Here is a 22,398-nt window from a genome sequence, read left to right as displayed (position 1 = left end):
AGTAAGATGGAAATTTCTTCCTATATTTTTTTCGCTCGCAAGAAAACAATGCAATACTGTAAGTGGAACACGCCTCTGTTGCCACTCGCTTATCAATAACATTGTCGATATGAAAGAATGTGCTACAATACTCACAGCTGTTACGATTCTGTTTCTTTCTTTCATCTCTTACCCTCTTTCTCCACCTTTTTTTGTCTATTTCTCCTCTGTTCTTTCGTCATCTTTCTATTTTCCTTGTTATCTATCTTTGTTTCTTTCATTTTTTCTTCACTTTTATCTCAATCTTTCTTCACCTCTCTTATTCCATCTTTCATTCTTTCTCTTTCCCTCCATGCACATCGCGCTATGACACCAGGGGTCCCGGGTTCGAAAAGATACATAAGTACGTACTGTATGTTCTTACAATACTGTAAAAAGTGTACCAACATGTTGTGTAGTTACATAATTGTAATCTCTGCTATGCTTATTGTGACTGTATCGCATATTTATTCATGTACGTACATGCATTAGTACTCTACATCATAAGTAATGCGAAATGTAAATCTGTCTTTCCATCATTTCCTGCAGCACTCTATACTGTATTTAAAGTCAACCCTGTATAAGAAGGAAAACTGTTAAGACAGAAAATTTTGCTCGGAACCATCATGTTCCGGGATAGACAGGTTTTACTGTATTATTGAAGCACAAACAGTAAAAAACAAAACATGCTTAAATTACTGGCATTTCACTTAAGGCTCAGGTGCACCTTTGACCAATGCCAGGGCAACTTCTTGCGAATTTTCCCTACTTTCAAAAAAAACTGCTGCAATATTCCAAAATATCCAAGTCTATATATATTATCAATAGTTTAATAAACTTACATAGCTGCAAAACTATTGAAAATAACTGGGCAACAGATATTTTTGCGTAAAGCTCTAACTGGTGTATTAGATAATAAGGAGTTTCTCTATCAAATATATTTCAATCCCAGTGTATGTAATTTACCAAGTTGAAATTTGTTACTGTATAATATATCCAAAACTGAAAGGTATAAACAATCGGCACTCTTCAGGATGAGCAGCACATATAATACAATTGCACACCAAAATCAAAGTTGATTTCAATCTTAATATCATAGAATATATAGAGATAAAAAAAATCAATACTTGTCAATGAATAATCTTTTTCACAAATCATTATCAAAAATTGGTATATACACTTCATTACTAATCTTTCTGTACCATATTTTGAATAATAATAGATGTGTGTACACTGGTATGTAAAATTCACATATGTGTTCCTGTCTTGCTGTTATGTTAATAATCTTAGTATTTGATAATATTTTATAGCACTTAATTATGATTTCGATTGTATAAAATGTAATCTACATGTACCATATTGTAACATAGTGTGTATATAATAATAAATAATAATGATGGTGATCATTTGTATACTGCCACCAGCAAATTCACCCTCTACCCCAAAGGAACCTGCTACAGCTCTAACCTAATTTAAATCCTCACCTGCAACATCTGTGGGAGCTTCTACCTGGGGGAAACATTCACAGCCCTGAACCTCCACATCAACAACCACCGCTCCTCCACCCAAAACCTGGACTTTGCTGTTGCCATTCACACCAAGCATCAGAATATTCCTTTTAATGACTGCTTCCAGGTAGCAGTCGTCCACTCCTTGCCCCAATCAACCAACACCTCAATACGTAGAAGATGGGAGAGGGCCTACATATCGATCATGGATGCAACCACACCCCCAGGCCTGAACAAGGCCACCCAGTAACGCCCCTAATCCCCTATCCTCACCCTCACCTATCCCCAACCCACCCCCACCACTCACAGTTTTCGACAAGCTTGGCGAAAGAACCACCTATATATTTTTTGTGGCACTGTCAACACTTTTTTTCTGAACCTGGCAACACTGCAGGTCACGCTAACTCTTCGTTCTTGTCACAAAGTTCTACAACGTTTCTCTACTCCTGAAGATGTGACATACCATTACGAAAATTTGAGGTTTTTCTGCATCCGGTGAGTGTTTCCTCTCTCCTCTTTCACTTTTTATTGTAACATATTTATAATTAGATGTAAGCGAGTTACTAACTTTTTACGTGAAACTTACTTGTAAAGGTTCTATTAATTTCAGTGGCCTCTGCCACCATTCACTGGATGGGCAGCCAGTTCTGGCTACACTAGCTCTCCAAGCAGCACGCAGACACACAACAGGAACCAGAAGCCAGCCCAGCAGTGAAGCAACAAGTTCCCAAATGGAGTTCCCAGAGGAACCTCTACAAGTAAGTTTCACGGAAAAAGTTAGTAGTTCGTTTACGTCTAATTATTACCAACCACGTCTTTTACTCCCCAAACATGAACATATTTATTTTTTACTTTACATTTGTATTGTATATTTTCCATTATACTGTGATTTGAGATCACAAATAAATAAATAAACCAGCAAAACTCACATCTTCATTTCTTTTCGCAGAGTTCACTTGCATTTCGAGATCTCTTATCTTTTTGAGAGCAGCCTCTTCTGCACGTGCTAATCGTTGCAGCATATCCTGTAGTCTGTGAACTTCTTCCAAAGGCAATGGGATTGGGGAATGGGTGCGCATATCTTCTGGTGTATCTGATCGCAGTACTTCAAGTTGTTCTCTGCGTAAAAAATAAATCATTACTTAATATTTATATGAAAAAGAAAACAAAATAAGCACACACTTCTTCCATTACGTCTCAAGGAACAGAAAACACAGTGGACAGGTTCGTCGATAAAGTAAGAGTTTGTTTAATTTTTTTAAACTTGGTCATAATCAAAGCTAATATTTGAATGTGAAATTGTATTATTTAAAGATACAAAGAGTAAATAATATTGTATTATTTAAAGATACAAAGAGTAAATAATCTGTCACTAAAAAAATCAAATAATAGAACTGCATAATTAGGGACATTGAATTTTCGCGATGCGCGAAATCGCGAAATGTGAAAAAGATGCAATTTTGAACATTCTGCACGTAACTACACCCCCCAATGATGAAATATCCATGAGTTTTATTCGTGAAGTAATGCGAAATGTGTGCTTTTCCACGAAATGAACACTTTTTCGCGAAATAACCATGAAATATCATCAAATTAAGTAGAAAACCCGCAAAAACCGGCAATCGAGGTTTTGCACGCAAACTGTCTATTTGTAACGAAACGTTTGCCTAAACTTTCCTATCACTTGCAGCTGAAGAACGTTTTATCTTCGATCACATCAGGAAGACGCTGCAAATTTGGATTTCCCATGCACATAATCTCAGTTCGAAAACTTCGCTCCCTGTCAAGGTGCATTCCTTTCTTCTCCCAAATGTCTACTCAACTTCCAGTTTCATTGAACTTGCTAGCTGTAGCTGTGATGAGAAGTCTGTTCCCACACATCAAGGGAAACAATGGTGTCATTTGTGTTCAGTCATGAATAAATCTTGTTTATTATCATGTGATTTTCAACATGTGTTTGTGTATGTGCAGTAGTGATTATTTTACAATATTTGTTAGACAGCAAGGATATCCTTTAAATACATACAATGAAAAAATCACTTGAGATATGCAATTTAGAAATGAAGTGATTTTGTGTTGATGTTTTCTTTTTGGTTGGACAGCTAAGTACTTGTGTATGTGTACAGTATATAAAAATGAAGTAGTTTATCAATTTATAGCTCTTTTGTATGTTGTTTCCTCTCATAATGAAAAAGTGTGTGCCAATTTTTTTTTTTCCACCGCTGGTATATACCGCTGATCTAACATTTTATTTACCGCTCTCCTCAGTTTTTATTTACCATAAATTTGTCTCCCTATGCATAATCAATGCAGTGTCTACCAGTGTAGCACTTGAAAAAAATCCAGTAGGAGTAATTTCAGTCATTATTCTTCAAGCAATGGGATAGTATATAAATTATATGTACACAAGACCCAAAAGTAACCTGACGGGAGTGATTCCCCTCACCTTCCATTCTGTCTATCAGATATGTAGCTTGAATTCTTGTTGACACTAAAATCAAAGGGGAAAATCCTATAATGAACTCTCCCCATGATTCAGAGATTGATAAAACTAGCTACCCCTCACATCTAGCACCTCTCAAAAGAACAGTTTAAACCTAAAGGCCAGTATGTATTGAAGCAAAAGAGTGTAACATGGATGATGGTGACTACCGAAGTTATTGGAAAAAATAATCAGTTTCGCAGTTAAAATATAAATACTTGTTTTTATTAGATTGGTGCAATAAAAATTGTGGTTTTTAACAATCAGATTTATAGTAGTATATTTCAGTTTAGAATAACATTAATAAAAAATAAGCACCTCTAGAATCTACGTATTTTTGCCAACACAAAACAAGTCTGCTTCTTCTGGTAGCACACAATTCTGGAGTACAAGGAGGAATGAATTTATGACTGTAGAAAACTTCTCACGTCACGTGCTGGCAACATATTTGTTAAAAACACTAAAATAACACACAAACAGCATGATAAAAAACACTTAGGAGTTGTTCCAAGCTTTCGACTCCTTCACGGAGTCATCTTCAGGGCTGGTCGAGGATAGACGGTGTAGACGCGGTGTGAAGTGTGAAGTCGTTACGCCAGTGTAACGACAACCGCGTCTACACCATCTACCTTGACCAACCCTGAAGATGACTCCGTGAAGGAGTCGAAAGCTTGGGAGAACTTCTAAGTGTTTTCTATTGTGCTGCTTGCGTGTTATTTTAGTGTTTTTAACAAAGAGGAATGAATTCTTCACTAACACTTTTAACTGCTACTTGGTTGAACACCTTCTTCTTCAGGAGACTGTCAATATGCTTGAAAGAGTGGTAGTCTGTAGAAGACAGGTCTTTTGAGTAAGGTGGATGTGGTAGAGATATGTAGCATACTTCGTTCAACATATGCAGGGTTATTTTCAAGACATACAGTCACGGGGAAGTATTGGCCCTTTCGTAAATGTTGCAGTTCCTGTAACATTTTGTTGATTTCTTGGCAATTCAACTCTACTGTGATGATTTCGCCACAATTCAAAAAGGTACTACCAAGCAATACCGACGATAGTGCTTTCATATGAAGAAGTGTTTAGGTGCTTCACTTCAGTGTAGCCATTGCACAGAACAGCCTCAGTTGTCATACAGATACCATTTTTGTCACATGCCAGAGGCAATCAAGAAATGGATAGTTTTTGTTGTACAAAAGACGAGCAGAGTAGACTTAGTAATGGTGAAATTTTTGTTCAGTTCATGCATTTTTTTCTTCCCAACTTGGTTCAAAACTCGAATGCCAGTTGAATGGTAAATACGTACATCACTTGCAATCTCTTGAGTTGTTTTGTGTGGGCCAATGACGATACTCAGCCACAGTGATCTAGTCGGTAGGGCGTTTGACTGAAGCATGAGAGACCTGGGTTTGATTTCCGGAGTGGGTGATATAAGGTCGGAATTTTCCCTGGCCTTATCCAAATGGGTACCTGGGGGGCAACCATGGGTGGTAAAGGTGGCTGGAGAGTGGAACTGATCACACCACCTACAAAATGGCCAAGATCGAGAATGTGTGGGGCCCTACCCCCCACATCCCCTAAATGTGCATTCATGATATGGTGCTATATGCATGGGGAACTTTTACCTTAGAGATTGTGAGCAGTTTTGAATTTATACATTCTTTGAATTTCCATTTTTCATATGATAGCTGCCATGGACGTCCGCAGGAATTTTTCCAGGGAGGGGCAAGGAAGGTATTTTTTCTAGGGGGGGCAAACAAGACACATTTTCCAAAATAATAGTGTTGTTTCCTCCAAAAAGATTGCTTAAATTTGAATTTATCATATTCATGCAATAATTAACACACATTATTGTGGCTGAAATGAAATTATATGTCAAAAATATATCATTTTTGGTTGACTTTCATTTTCCAGGGGGGAAGGGGGCACACAGCCCACCTTAACCCCCCCCCCCCTTCTGGATGCCCATGATAGCTGCATATAAAGATGAATAATGTGGAACTAAAACCATACATTCCATGATAGCTGCATATAAAGATGAATAATGTGGAACTAAAACCATACATCAAACTTTCAAATGCATATTACACAAATATGATTAACTAAGCACCAGAGTTTCAGATGTCAAAAACTGCAATTATTTTTGCATCAACCTAATGGTATATTAGACAACATAAGACTTAACCTGGCTGGTAATCCGAGAACACTTGTTTGAATCATGTCACCAGGAAAGCTACAATTCCTAATGGTATATTACTTAGAAAGTAGAGTTTAAAAAATGTTAGCGTCAAAGTCTATTTAGAAGTTTGCATAACAACTTTTGGACTGTTAGAAAAATAACAGAATAGTTTACACATGGAAGCAGATTTCATTTCTCAAAGGCAACAGGAAGGATCACAGCCAGCAGAATTTTAAGAAAAACAGGCTCACCTGATGGAAACATCTTCAGATGGAGAACTACATGTTGCACTGGAAACTGTTATCTGCAGGAGCTCTAATTCTTTTGTTTTCTTCTCAACTGTCGCTTCCAATTCACGAAGCTGCAAATAATAACAACAATTATAATAAAGCAGGGCATACACTACTTTATTTAAGTTAGGGTTGAGTCTATATTGATTGACCAACAGCACTGTTATTGGTATTGGAAACACTTTTGATTATGAAATTCCCGGACATTTCCAGGTTTTTCAGTCCAAAAATATTTTTTTTCCAGTCGTGTTTATTATCATATTTGCTTTTCAAACTTGCATTTTTCGATTAAATATACTAGGGATGGGACAGATTAATCGGTGCTCTATTGGTATTGGCTGATATAGGCATATCAGTGTATTGGTTCATCGGTAAAATTACCGATTATTTTACCGATCCAATATATCTATAAATATGTTAAAATTTAGTGCAAAATTCTGCAATTTTGTTATATTTTTTATTGAAAATCCCCTTGCCCTACTTTTTAAAAAAGTAAATGTCTAAATATGCAACTTCATTTGCCCTGTAGTTACCGGAAAAAAAAATATATTAAGAAGGTCAATGAATTATTCAGGATCTTCAAGGACCATTTGGAATTTCATATCAGCCCATCCCTAAAATATACAGGTCTGTTAATTATTATGCCTGGGCTTGGTTATCTTCCAAGAGACAGAGCTGTATGGCACCAGGCGCGTCCCCACGTTGTGGATAGGGGAACGGCCAGCAGATATGTTGGCTAGCTGGAAATAGTCGCGGACAATCAGCAGAAGGATTGGAGGAGGCAGCGAGATGTGGAGTGGCAACTGCATCTCGGTAAATGCTGCAAGGCTCCGATGAAAATCTGGCGATGTGGCGAGGAGAGCCGCCACTAAATAAGCTCAGCCCCTGCTGCCTTGCAGGGAGGGGAGGGAACCCCTAAAGGTTAAGGGAAGGATACCCTGACAGAAAACCAAGGGTGGGGCAGACTCGTAAGGCATAGTGAAGCCAGCTGACCCACGGGAGTAAACCCTAAACAAATCCTGGTCCTCCAAGAATTGGGGTTGGGCATGGGGCCGACAACCCCATCCCACAAAAAGAACCACATTACGAGACCTCAAAGAAATGTAGCTGGACAGATCTACTAACGACGGACTGGCGTGAACAATGGACAAGTGAATTATGGAAATGGAAGGGATCTATATGTATAGAGTTGGAATGTGCTATCTTTGTATAGTGCAGGTGCATTGAGGATATTGCTGGATCAACTAAATAATTATAAGCCTGCGATAGTGGCATTGCAAGAAGTACGTTGGATCGGAAAAGGAGTTTTGGAAAACAGAGAAGCAACTGTCTTCTATAGCTGTGATGAAAGGCTGCACATGCTAGGAACTGGGTTTACAATACATAAACAACTAAAACATCTAGTGATAGCATTTAAAGCTATAAGTTCAAGATATTGACATTGAGAGTTAAAGGCGAGTTCTTTAATTACAGTATAATCAATGCACATGCACCCACGGAAGTATCCACAGATGATGTAAAAGAAGATGTCTATGATGCGTGACAGAAAGCATTTGATGATTGCCCAAAAAATGACATAAAAGTAGTAATTGGGGACTTCAATGCCCAGATAGGCATTGAAGACGTGTACAATTAGTAAACAAAGTATGCACAAAGTAAAAAAATAACAATGGTACGAGGCTAATAATGTTTGCAGCATCTCGGATTCAAGTAATAACAACTCTGTTCCAACACAAGGATATTCATAAAATGACATAGAGAGCCCCGGATCGAAAAACTTACAATCAAATTGACCACATGCTGATAGATTGTATACATAGATCAGATATTGATGTTAGATCTTTTAGAGTTGCTAATATTGATTCCGACCATTATTTGCTTATGGGAAGGATTAGAACAAAAATATGTAATAGTCAAAAAATGAAGGTGACTAGCCTGATGAAATTTAATGTCATGCAGTTAAGAAATACAACGGTGGTTGAGAGGTACAGAAGAAAACTACAAGAGGGATTCATCGGGACGAAACCGGCAGAAGTGGAAAATGTAGATGAGAGGTGGGATAGATATAAGCTGAGGATCAATAGTGTAGCAAAGGAAAGACTTGAAATGCTAGTAAAGAAAGAAACGTGGATTGATGAGGAATGTCAAAATGTAACCAAAGAAAAGAATGATGTATATAAGAGGATGCATCAAAGAAGTGCAACAAGGAGAGCTAGGGATGAATATCAAGAAGGATTGAGAAGAGAGTCCATAGGAAGAAAAAAAGGGAATGGATGAAGCAGGAGATGAAACAGTTGGAAAGCCTGCATGAGCAGAAGAATGCAATGCAAGACAGACGTATAAGCTGGTAAATAATACAAAAGATGTTTTTAAGCCAAGGATAACAGTCTGTAGAAATGAAACAGACTATATAATTAGTGACAGTAATGAAATATTAGAAAGGTGGAGAAGGCATTTTAATGATGTATTGAATGGCAGTGCAGATATAGCAGGTATGCTGGAAGAAGGATTAAATGAAGAAGAAGGAGAAGAGGGCATAGAAAGTCCAATGTTAGATGAAGTATAGGAGGCAGTCAAGATATTGAAAAACAATAAAATACCTGGGATAGATTACTTGCAAGCAGAGTTGCTTAAGAATGGAGGCGAGAGTGTCATTAGAGGCTTGAAGGAAATAATAAACATAATCTGGAAAAAGGGACAGATGCCAAGTGAATGGAGGACGGGTATCCTAGTATATATCCACAAGAAAGGGGAGAAGATGGAGTGTGCAAACTATCGTGGAATTACATTGCTGAATGTTGCCTATAAAGTATTTGCAAGAATTATATATAAAAGACTACTATCATATGTAGAAAAGTGCATTGGACCATATCAATGTGGGGAAAATCTACAATTAACCAGATATTCACCTTAAGGCAAATCCTGGAGAAAACTCTGGAGTTTGGGACAGGAACGCACAATTTATTTATTGATTTTAAATCTGCATACGATAGTATAAACAGGGCCCAACTATATCTGGCAATGGAAGAACTTGGAATTTCAATAAAATTACTAAGAATGGTGAGGATAACCATGGAGGGATCTAATAGTAGGATAAGAGTAGGAGGACAACTCTCATAACCTGTTGAAATAGGAAATGGATTAAGACAAGGTGATGTGCTGTCCTGTTTGTTGTTTAACATTGCCTTAAGAGAAGGTCGGGTGCAAATTAGGGGTACCATATATTATAAGTAAAGCCCGGATTTTTATGTAATATCAACCCCTAAAATATGTACATAAATATGTAACAAAAATGTCTGAAATATGTAAAAAATATGTAAATTCATAATGAAATATGTACTATAAATATTTATTCCAAACGTTACTTCCTATTTTTGTTACATTTTTTCCTCACAAAGGGATATGTTTATTTCAAAAAGACTTACAAAAATTGAAGTTACAATATTACAATGCTTACATTAAGTATTTTTTATGTTCTTATAGAGCAAAAATATTAACCACAATTTGAATATATTCAATATTTAATATACAATGTCACTAGGTACCATTCAAAATGTTCAGTAGTAAATTTTCGTTGCCCAAATTTTTCACTCAAAAAGCACTTACAAAAATTCAGGTTACCTTTGATCTTGGGGCAGGCACTGTATTTAATTATTTAACTTACAATATGTTACCAGGTACATTTCCAAATGTTCAGAAGTAAATGTTTGTCGCCGATCAGATAATATGTTCTTGTACGCAGAGAAACTTCTCTCCACGTCACAAGAAGTAACCGGAGCGTACTTCAGGAGGTGAATGTGGTCGGGAGAAATATCATTGGGAGGGTTAACTGTTTCACCATTGAGAATGCGGCTCACTGTAAATAAGCTGACGTAACCTGGGTTTCTTTCAGTCACTGCGTCAAATTTTCTTCGAGCTTTCTCTCCCACATCTCCTCCCTAGGTCTCTCCCTAGGTTAATGACGGCAATAATGAGGAATATTTTTTAGACAAAGATGATAAACACACACACAGGAATAATCACCCTCGCAAAAAAGCCAGAACTCGAGTCTGGAACCTTTGACGCGAGGTGTGTTTCTTGTTCTAACTATATCTGTGTGTTTTCGTTAGATTCATGGTATTTCGTGAGTTGATATGAATAAAGTAAATAAATAAGACAAGTGGGTGGAAGGGACTGTAGAATCGTAGCTACGGAACCATTGAGAAGATATCTATCGCCTAGATAGAGAATCTCTATATCCCCTTGTGATAGAGAACTTATTAGGAGAATGAAAATACAGATTAAACGAACAAATTTGATGTGTATCCTTTCGTCAAGATGCCTAGAAAACAATATTACATACTTCTTCACTAATAGAAAAGAATTAAAAAAAACTGTCCTTGGTGGGGATCGAACCTAGATCTTACTGCTGAAAGCTCTGTACGCTAACCAACACTCTACCAATAACACCAGGTTTTCTTTTTTCCAGTCAGTCTGTTTCCTTCCTCAACATCTGAAGACAAAAATGTATCTTAATTTCTCTCATAATTGTTTCATTGTCTATTAATAGAAACCACGTATGTCAAAAATTGACGCATTCTTTCTATGAAAAGTCCCATGTTTCGCACATCGTGCTTCTCCATTTACTGTTATTTGGACATTCACTTGAAAGTTAAAACTTAGCTTTGTGTGTTTGTTTTCACGTGCATGTGTGTGAGAAGAGTGGTGTGCACGTGTGTTCGATGTTTTTCTGGGTATTATTTTCGTTCAAAGCATTAATATAATTGTAAAATATGGAATTTACTGTAATACAAGGAGTGAAAATATAAACCCAGTTCGTCAGGTTTGTTCCCAAACAACATTAAATAATGGAACGTAACGTGGACGGAGTATTATTCCATGTCGAAAACAAGAGATATTACGATCGGCAATCTTCATCTCGTATTTCTCTTTGGCATCACTACTCAATTTACAGAGATGTATACCCGTGACTGATATACAAGCCGCAGAATTGCAATGCTGGTTGGGTTGTCTAGTCACAAGGCGTCAGACATGGATGGCTTGCTTCACTGCTTCTTCAATAGGGTCGTTACAACCCAGAAGTGTCCGTGACTGTACGTACAACGAAGGCAAATCGCACTTTTAAGTTACTATATTTTTTAGACCTGGAAATGGGGAGGGGAAGTGAGAAGATACTTTTTTAACTAGTGAGCCAAAAGTTCATTGGATTTTCCTCTTAAGGACTGACTGTTTTATGTAAAAAATATTTCATATCTTAGGAATATGTAACATTTAGTAAAATATGTAAAAGTATGTAATATAAAACTTCACTGTGACATCTCTACTGACGTAATTCGTCAATATATTTTAATTCCACGCTTGTACATATAAAGGAAAAAATATGTAATTACATAGAAATCCGGGCTTTAATTATAAGTCAATTCAGGTACTAGCATATGCGGGTGATGTGGACATAGTAGTAGTACATGCAGTAGAAGAAGCATTTCTAACCATAGAAAGGGAAGGAAAGAAGATGGGATTGGTGGTGAATGATGGGAAGACTAAGTACATGGCAGCAGGTAAAGCACACGGATATAATGCATCACCGACCATAACAATGACTAATTATACCTTTGATAGAATGGATTCCTTTATCTACCTGGGTTCTGTTGTGACATATGAGAATGATTCACAGGAGGAAGTAAAGGCACGACTTATAGTAGCGAATGGGGCCTATTATGGACTACAGACACATTTTAAGAGCACAATATTGTCCAGAACAACTAAGTTAACACTTTACAAGACACTGATAAGACCTGTATTGACCTATGCTGCGGAAACTTGAACCAGTTCAAGGAAAGATGAACAGCTGGTAGAGACCTTTGAAAGAAAGATATTACGAAGAATGCGAGAATGGAAAATGGAGAAAGCGATTTAATAAGGAGCTCTACGACTTATATCAAGAACCAACAGTTATTGGTGTAATAAAGATGGCAAGGTTAAGATGGGCAGGTCATGTGATTCGCATGAGTGATAGTGACCCTGCAAAGAGAGTGACGTTGGATAGCTCAGGTGGACAGAGGAAGCGAGGTAGACCTAACTTAAGATGGGTGGATGGAGTGGATGAGGATGTTCGGAAGCTCCAGTATAGAAATTGGAAAGTTGTGGTAAAAGGTAGAGATAGATGGAGACAAATCACAGAGGAGGCCAAGGTTTATCAGTGGACTGTAGCGCCATAAGAAGAAGTAGTAGTTAATTATTATGAATATTCACTTTCACCACTTTTTTTAAAAGCAAATTTCATTTTAAACACAAAATATCATGTGAAAATTCGAATAATAAAGTAAAATACAATTGGCATCAAACGTAAAATTCTTCTAGAATTATATAATCTTGCTAACAAAATTTCATTCCTTGCTGCACCAAAATGTAAACACCAACAATACCATAATAATAAATACAATGATAACCTCTTCTTCACCAACCTTTTCAATAATTATGGTCATATCGTCAACCTACTTTAGTTATCATCAGTACAGCATGACATTCTAGTATAAAGAAGTGAAAATTAAATGCATTACCTGAGAGTCTACATAGGACCAAAACAAAGGAATCATAATTTTGTATCCGACTACGAATCATACAAACTAGAGGAACAAGTTTCTGAACTGAATCATTTTTTTGGAGTGGAATCACCAGAACCAGAAGTGGAAATGAACCACTTGTTGTTCAATTTGCAACTTTTTCTTTTGCAGACTCCAAAATGCACGTAAATTCCCCGACATTTCCCTGTTTTCCAGGTGGGTAGCAAACCCGAAGACTTTTTATCTGGACCTGCTCTTACCTAGTCAAATTTCTTTACAAATCTGAAACTAAAACAGAGCAGTTGTCTTACAATCAAGGGATCTCAGCTAGATTTCTGATAGACTCACAGTTTAACCAGTTTACAAACGATATAACAAATACACCCAGTCCAGATTATCCATCCACATAGTGATTTACGAACATATCTTCAACGCCATTTTAAACCCACAAGTTATTTGAGCAACACCCCCTCAAAAATTTTCACAAAATTCCAATTTATGGCAAATTTTGTCAATAATTTGTACCCGTCTCCCCTTACCTATACCCCTCTCTCTCTCTCTCTCTAGATGAACAGCTAAAAGGGATAAACCCTTTTCTGTGAGTAGACTCAATTTTTGTGAAACTGAACTCTTAACTTTAATTTTTCTAACAACTGCAACAAAACATACCCTGAACAGTTGATCTTTACAAAGCCCATTACATCTACTGTAAATGCTGCTGTCACAAATTTTAAAACACATAAAGCAAATAATTAAAGCACATTGTTTATATATAGGGTGGCCATGACACAACTCAAATATAAGTCCTGGTTTTCAAGGTGAACTTTCCAAAAAATTCAAGAGTGCAAGCAGATGTTCTCTCTATTTCAACCTTACATATTATCACCTCTCCCCACACGCACATACACATACAAATATAGCAGCAATATAAAGGGTCTGTGTGATTTAATTCAATTAAACTGCATATACATATTGAAAATATTAAATTTATGGTGAGGAGTTCACATTTGCCATTTCACATACTCTGACTCGAAATACATCTACAAACACAAGTCACAAATGTCATGGAATATACTAATACACGAAAATATGTTAATTGTGTAAGAACTTCAAACTCAAATTTACCTATCAACTTCAATTTTTTTCTTGCGTCTGTCAGAGAGGTTGTTCTGCAAAGGAAACTAACAAAGTAAAACGGATTGAGAGAATTCTGTTAAATTTTCGATAGAGCTTTCTTTTCCTTCCCCATTAAAAATAAAAGATATACTGTGAAAAACTTGCATCAGTGAATTTATAAAGATGTATAAATTCAAAGGGATTAATAAAAGTTGAAATTTTTCATGTCTACAGTGAAAAATTCATGCACAATTTACATGTAATTCCTGGAGCTAATAATTCAAGCAGAATTCCCGGAATATCTCTGAGTAGCCACACTGATATATGATATTTACCTGTTTTTTCATTTCCTGCACAGCACCTGTGTTGGCTTGTAATAGTTCCACTTGTGCAACATGTTTTCGAAGCTGTTCTTCCAACTGTCTGATACGATTCGTTAGTTCCTCCTGACCAGCTCCCACTCTGATCATTTCAAGCTTTAAAGAAATAAATAATTGCCATCTGATCACACAACAAATCAAGAATAAAACAATACCAATGAAAACAATTGTTCAAGCAAGCACATGAAATTGTTTACTGTTGTATTTGTTTCATATACAAAGTAGAGCCTAGTAAGAGAAGTGAAGAGCAATGATTACATACCATAACCATTTTATGTTCGCAGATTAAACACCATGTTTCCAACATTTCATATTTTTTTTAAAAAATGCAAACAAGAATAGTTAATTTAAGATCGTTGGTTCTTAAGAATATTCTTAGCTTTTGATGTGAAACTTTCAGTCAATGACAATACAAACAAAAAGTTTGTGCAACAGAGACCTAATGTTTAAATTTTTCTGTTGTGAATATTAAGATTATATACATGTACATGGTATTTGAATGTAGTTGAAACTTATCTTCGGTTTTCAGGATTTGTCAACAAGACGTACTAGTAGACGACAGATTCTAGCAGCGACAAACACTTTGTAGTAGGTACCAGTATCACTATCCATATTCTCCTTGTGAAAGCATATTACAGAAGTTAATATACATATTTAATGAAGGAAAATGGTCAGTAATTTCTGACATTACATTCAGAGGATTATTTACATATTCCACACCAGCTAAGGTATATAATATCATGTGAGAACCAGAGAAACTTACTACAAAAATCCAGTGTTTTGTTATTTAACATATCTAATAGGGATGTGCCGAAGCTGAAAATATACCGATGCCGATGGACCCACCGATAATTTTTGAAACCGATGCCAATATTTAATCAATTCCGATACGTATGATTATTCAACAGAAATGGAATGTTATTTTCAGCATGACAAAAATCAATTTGCTATGTACATTTCTATTACATATAATATGTATATGTATGCATGAAGAGATGCAAAATGTACATTTGCATCTAAAAAAGTGGTTATGTGAACCTTTAAGAAGAACATTGATTCTCAAGAGATTTAACATTAGTACACAAGCAGTTCTTTGAAATGCAAAATGAATTCCTTTTCTTAATGTTGTAAATTTAATGCTGGCAGATTCAACTTCAGAAACACGAGTTTCTAAAACACTTCTGGAAGTAACCTACTTCTTCTCTTACCGCAAATCTGTCCAGCAATACTGAATACTGATGCAGCAGGTATGCCCAAGTATTCTCTCACCACTTGCTTCAGGTTTTGATACTCACTTTTGAATTTCCAATACAACAACAGATCCTGGTCACGTGGAATAGTTGGTTCAGCAATGTACTGTTTCATTTCTGATTTTGAGGTAGGTTGATGCTCTGAATGAGAGTTTGCAATAATTTTGTTACAAAAACTCTACAATGATGAAGAATCTTAACCTAATTTTCAATAAATCTCACAAAATTAAAACCTAAAACTTATTATAAGGTAAACTCTAGTATTATCTGTACCGGTTTAAATATCGGATTTTTGCCGATATGTCAATTTCTGCCGATTTTCATACATCAGTAATCGGCTTCGGAACATCCCTAATATCTACTCATTCTATTTGGAGTCAGATCAATGCATCTCCATCTCTTCAACAGTAAAGTAGAGTCATGTATCTCCAATTTTTTAATTATTCTTTTTTAAATACAGGGTGTATCATAAGTAATAGCGCAAACTAACACAGTTGAAAGTGCACGATAATAGAAGCAAAAAAAAGTCTCAGTAAACATGGGTCTGCAAACGAGCCATTTTCGAGATAATTAGGAATGTGTGATTACAAGCTGCCACTGACATGCAGATATGATCAAAGATGGATAGGCCGAGGCGGGCCTGTACCGTGGCCTCCAAGATCACCAGATTTTTATGTATGGGGTAACCTCAAAAGTGTAGTGTACAACACTCCCATTGAGTCTGTTGAAGAACTGGAACACAGAATTGTACATGCTTGTGACCAATTCCAAAATGAACCGGGGGTGTTGGAAATAATTCGAAACTCAATGCGTAATCGTGCACAGTAGATGCAAGGACGACACTTTGAACAACTCCTTCAACAGGTACGAGTGTACAGTAATTGTAACATGTAACATACTAATAGTACTGTACTCCTTGTTAAAGTATGTAGAATGTTCAATAAAAGCAATGAGATCTCCAATGACTTTTCCTACTGTATTATTAGCATTTTACCAACTAGGACGATGTTTACAAACAATAAAGTCAGTTTTTCTTGTATGTACGCATTGCTTGCATTGTAGAATTATTTTCCTGTAGTTTACGGTTATTACGAGCATAAGAAAACAAGTTATTATTAAAACCATTGAAATAACTGTATCTTTAGTCATAATGAAAATAAATGTTTGATGAAGGGAGCGCGTGTTCTCCTGAAACGTCACAACGAAAAACTGTTTTCTTATGCTTGTAATAACCGTAAACTACAGGAAAATAATGAAGTCAGTGGTGGCTATGTAACCACACATTCCCAATTACCGGTATCTCAAAAACAGCTCGTTTGCAGACCCATGTTTACTGACACTTTTTGGCTTCTATTATCATGTATTTTCAACTGTGTCAGTTTGTGCTGTTACTTATGATACACCCTGTATAAATACATCGACCTGACTCCAAAGTGAATAGATACATTAATAAAATGATCACCGCAGTTTTGGAGTTGTGTTCCACTGGGTCTCACATGACGAATAAGAAGATAGTAATAGGAATTCAAATTTTCATATTTTTATGACAGGAGGCTGTACAGAAAAGTAAAAGAAGATATGAACAAAACTCACATGCAAATAGACAGAAAGACAGCATTACATTAAAAGAGTTTATTTACACAAATAAGTGAAAAAGATAAACATGGTTTAAAGCAGAAAATAAAAGTTTGACATAGTTCTTCGAGCAGAAACCCTTCGACAGGATGTGTTCTATTGGAAACATGCAACTTACTTCTTCTGTCAGCTCATGTTGAGTTTTATTCTGCTGCTCCACAACCACTTGTAAGCTTTTAATTTGCTGATGGAGCTCGGTCTCATTCTTGGTCTTGTGTTCCAGCTGGTTTTCCAGGTCACGTATAATTTCTCTCAGATCATATATCTAAAAAGGCAAAAATAAATATATAAAATATGTTACAGTAATTTAATCTTACGCCATATGTTTTAACATCTTAAAAATGTACAAGGCTTGGACATGTGACTTTTAAATAAAGACTGATTGATTTGTTCTACTTTACTTTGTATCTCTGCCTCTTGTGGCAGGATTTGAACCGAGGACCCCTGGCACTGGAGTGTGCTGTGCTAACCACTCTGCCACAGAGGCAGGCTCTTTCTTGTGACTTGAAATAAGCAATGCCAATTTCACGGAGGGGAAAGGATTGACAGAGCAGTTAAAACAACGCATCTACGCGGCTGCATCAGAGATGATGCTAGCTATGCTTGAACGAGTGTTTCAAGCTACACAACAGCGCTGGGACACATGCGTAGAGTTACAAGGCCATCATGTTGCAATTTACTGATTTTGTTTGAGTTTTTCTGTAGTTGTTAGTGTTAGTTTTACAAGGCTGCTATGTTCAAACGTACTGATTCATGTTCCCACCAAATGTACAATTCACTATGCTTCACCTTATTGAAATATAGTTTGTGTAAATGATAAATATTAAGTGACTTTATAGACACCCTGTATATACATTGGAAGCCCTATTTTATGTTCCCAGTTTTTACATTTTCCCGCATTATACATTCAATCTTGATGATCCTAACATAGTAAAATATTAATAAATTTTCCTGTATTTTAACCTCTTTTAGCTTGGTCCCCTGAAAAAACGTAAAATCGAGGTTCCACTGTAGTGAAGGGCAGGTTATGTATATATCACCCATCTTATTGGACAGTAATTGCTATCAACATCCCCGGAATGTGTTACAGGAATTTCCAATTTAAAATTACCTTATCAAGAGCTGCCTTGAACTCTGCTTCTAATTCCTCTCTCTTCAACTGTTCATCTCTCAGCAATGTTGATGCTTCCTTCAGTTGATATTCCACTGCATCAACCTATATGCAGGAATATAAAACTCACATAAGTAAACTTGTAGTGCAGTATATTGAATCAGAAAAAAAACATGAACATGAACACACCTTTTTCAAGAACTGCAGCTAAAAAATAAATAAATAAAAAAACTTGTTATCTGGTTAACATAATATGCTTAAAACTGTAATATCAATGGGCATTTACTATATTAATCCTCAGCTATTCCAAGCAGATGCACAATGGTGTCTTTACTTTCCCCTGTCTTGACACTTGTTCTTGATTCTCTTATATCTAATCTGCACATAATAAGAAGCATATTAACTACTTTTGGATTAAAAATTATGGATACTGAACGTTGCGAGATCGGACACACTCACTTGCAGTGACAACCCCTACAGGGTGTCTACTATTTTGTGAAAACAAAATTCCCAGACTTTTCCAGGTTTTCCAGACAAAGTCATTACGGCAATTAATGCACATGGACATGTATGTAGAGTAGCAGCGATTAGGGGTGTGTGTGGGGGGGATTGTCCCCCTACTTTTAATGCTATCCCTTAACTACCAAGAAAAAATTAACTGTCCTTGCCCGAACCTCAAAGTTTTGGCACCCAGTCAAAGGTGATATATGTAAGAAAATCAGAGCAGTTAGATGAAAATTCACACTTAGTCACACTCAAGTTTAAAACTGTACACTGTAGTACATCAGATTAATCTTTTCACCACAAAGCATACTTTATTCTCTTGTACCTGTATATTTATGGGAATTTACCAATATACTAGCAAGCTTTCATTATCACATTATGTGAAATTATTGATGGCTTCCCTTCACCCCTTATAACCATCCGATCCACCCACATATTATAAAATAATTGTGGTTGGAAATTTTTGGAGTTAATTTATTTCCATAACAATTCAGTAGTCACAAGAAAAATAATGTGTGTTTATAAATTGAATGTAATTTTGTAAAATAGTTTTCTTCCTTTAAAAGTAACACATTACTCGAAAAACACAACTACACTATTTTCTTAATGCTTTAATGATTTCCTTTGCCGATCTCTCAAGGATTTTAGCTTTCTTTGTACTCGGTTCTATCAGTTGTGCCATACTTCTATTCCTCTCTTCTAAATGAGTCTTCTAAGTTTTTGTTGTATCATGCTTCCTTTTCAGTGCTTCCTTCCACTTCCCATTTTCATTCCTTGCTGTATGTATTAAAGATTTTCTTATAGGGACTTTTTCAACCCTCCATAACTTACAATTGCATCATGTATACATCGTTGGGCAATAAGCGAGTCTTCATCAAGATTATCCACAAGGCATTGCTTATTTACAGAGAAACTGCACTCAACAGAAGCATTTCCATGTGAAAGCATTAAAATCTTCTGGACAAACAGTATAAAGGCACTGCTGTTACAGTCTTCAAGAACTGTCATCCACATCTGATCCAGCCGATCAACAGCAATGTCAAAATTTTTCATTCTTGCAACCACACTGTCATTACTACATAAGTCAGTATAGAACTGTTTTATATCATCTGCAGCAGGGCCAGAAAAATGGCACATTTCAAGTAGGACTTGTAATGCCACATTTACACATCCCCCTAGTCATAACTAAACATTAATATTATAGTACATATTAATATAAAAAATATTAAAATGTAAAGCTATATTAAATATAATTCCCTAATAACTAGATATAAGGTAAGTCGAATAACATTTTATTACAAGTAGCAATTTTAACAGAAAAATATAACACTTTTACCTTAAAATTAATCTACTAGCTCCTCACCCTTCGAGAAAACAGAATATTCAATTAAAATTTAATCCTCCCTGATACAAAAGGTACGATTATTAACATCTCCTATAGTAAAAATTAATATTTCATATATTTAATAAATCCCAACACTGTACTAATAATCTATAACAAACTAATTCATATACACCAAATATATAACCAACCCCAATAAAATTCCTTTTCACATATAAACAATTTATAAACAAAATTCAAATAGTAATAAAATTTCTATCAAAATATATCGAATCGCACGACTAACTACTCAATGTAAATGTTCCATCCAAAACAGATGCTGGAGAGACACATGCTGCTCCATATATGAGCTCATATTTCAATGGTGATCTCCTACATATCTTCTTACACAAACATTGTAATATTTTCAGACAATCTTCACGAAAATGTAACACCTGAACATCAGATAGTTTCACAGATGTAAATGTTGCTTGGGTTGTAAATCCAATGTCAACTTCTTTTGCAGAACACACACATTCTGGATCAGTTAGATTTAGTTTCAAAAGATCTTCAGAACTTACAGCTTCAAGCAGAATGGACTTCTTTATAAACCTGGACATAAGGGATTTCAGTAGCTTGAGCAAATGTTCATAAAGTAAAGGCACCATTGATGAATCAGACTGAAATCTGACAAGAAAGGGTTCTATATCAGCTGCAATAGTCTGAAAGAAAGCTAGCCTGACTGTGACAAGAGGATTACTCACTTGTGACTCAATAGTTTTAAGCTTTCACACCTTGGTTGTTCCTTGGTACCAGAAACTCTGTCAGAAATGGTAAAAGGTACTGTGCTTTCTCCACCACACTTCCATTATCTAACCACCGAATTGGACAAAACGTTTTTGGAAAAACTTGTAATTCTTGTGAAATCTCTCTCTGAGCCGGAACATTTTTAAATAAATTGTACACTGCTCTTAAGAATACCACTACGTTCCAACCAGAACTCTGAAAAGATGCTTTGAAAGCACCATGAAGAACATGAAGCCCGCAGCTTCCTATTTCCAGCAATGTTGTACTTTCTGGCTCATTAATAGCCATGTTTTCCTTGAAAAAGGTGAGAAATTTCCAGTTAACTGCTGGTCCATCAGTGGATATCTGCACTATGTTTTTCAAATTGATACCTTTTACAACTTCTTGAAATACCAGTAGCAAGTCACTAGCGTTGTTATGGCCCAGAAACAAAAATACACATTATTCCAGAAAAATAGTAAATTTCCCTGACTTTTCCAGGTTTTCCAGACTGGTAGACACCCTGCCCCAGTTTCCACGGTTCAACGGACATTGCTGTGTGTGGTGTTGTCACGTTCCACACACATCTTTACGCTGTTGAATAAAAATTTGCATAAAATCGATATCGCATTGTGATTTGACAACGATAATGGGTTTTAAATACAGATGCAAAGAGCATCAAAACTAAGACCGATATTTTTATTTGTAGGACTACCCAATACAAAGAAACAAGTTGTTTCACAAAATTGATAAGAATGTTTTATTTTTCCCAATTTTAAAAATCTGCAAATTAAGAATTGAATTTAAAACATTTCTGCCTGCACCATATTGACAATCAGACCACCCATTTTTTTTTATTTATGGAATTTCAAAGAGAGGATCATATGCAAAAATAAAAATGGCACTTTTCTTGTTCTCATACTGATAAATAATAAAAGGTACACTCGAAAAAAATTTGATTACTATAGATTAACACAAATTGAATAAGCTAAATTTTGATGTAACTCATTGTTATGTAAGTCTACTGGTTAATTTTTAATTGGAATCCACACTGTAGTACCCTTAATTTTTAATTCGATAATAAACACCTGCGTAGAATAATAATAGTTGTAGTTAGCTAACAGCATTTGCGAACATTTAGTCTCCTCTTTAAACATCTCTTGTTTTGCAAATGAGTTGCACATAATGGTGTAATATTGCTTGTAAATTAATCATACTTGCAAATATGTTTCAGAGTATAAATCTCGCAAAATACATAAAT

General features: G+C 35.9%; 1 protein-coding gene across 8 annotated transcripts in view; it reads right to left on the bottom strand.

The window, feature by feature from the left end:
* LOC145996040 (uncharacterized) overlaps positions 1-22,398 on the bottom strand; it is a 577,368-nt gene that overhangs the window by 88,262 nt on the left and 466,708 nt on the right. For all 8 annotated transcript variants that reach the window (XM_083132243.1, XM_083132249.1, XM_083132247.1 and 5 more), the window contains 5 exons: positions 18,527-18,631; positions 17,534-17,680; positions 14,486-14,626; positions 6,433-6,542; positions 2,456-2,645 (listed from right to left, as the gene is read on the bottom strand). In XM_083132243.1, the coding sequence (XP_082988369.1) occupies positions 2,456-2,645; positions 6,433-6,542; positions 14,486-14,626; positions 17,534-17,680; positions 18,527-18,631 (693 nt within the window). The remainder of the gene's footprint in view (positions 1-2,455; positions 2,646-6,432; positions 6,543-14,485; positions 14,627-17,533; positions 17,681-18,526; positions 18,632-22,398) is intronic.

The sequence above is a fragment of the Lepisma saccharinum genome, chromosome 12, assembly GCF_977018435.1.
Source record: "Lepisma saccharinum chromosome 12, izLepSacc3.1, whole genome shotgun sequence".
Classification (NCBI taxonomy): Eukaryota; Metazoa; Arthropoda; class Insecta; order Zygentoma; family Lepismatidae; genus Lepisma; species Lepisma saccharinum.
This window is presented reverse-complemented; position numbering and strand designations above follow the sequence as displayed.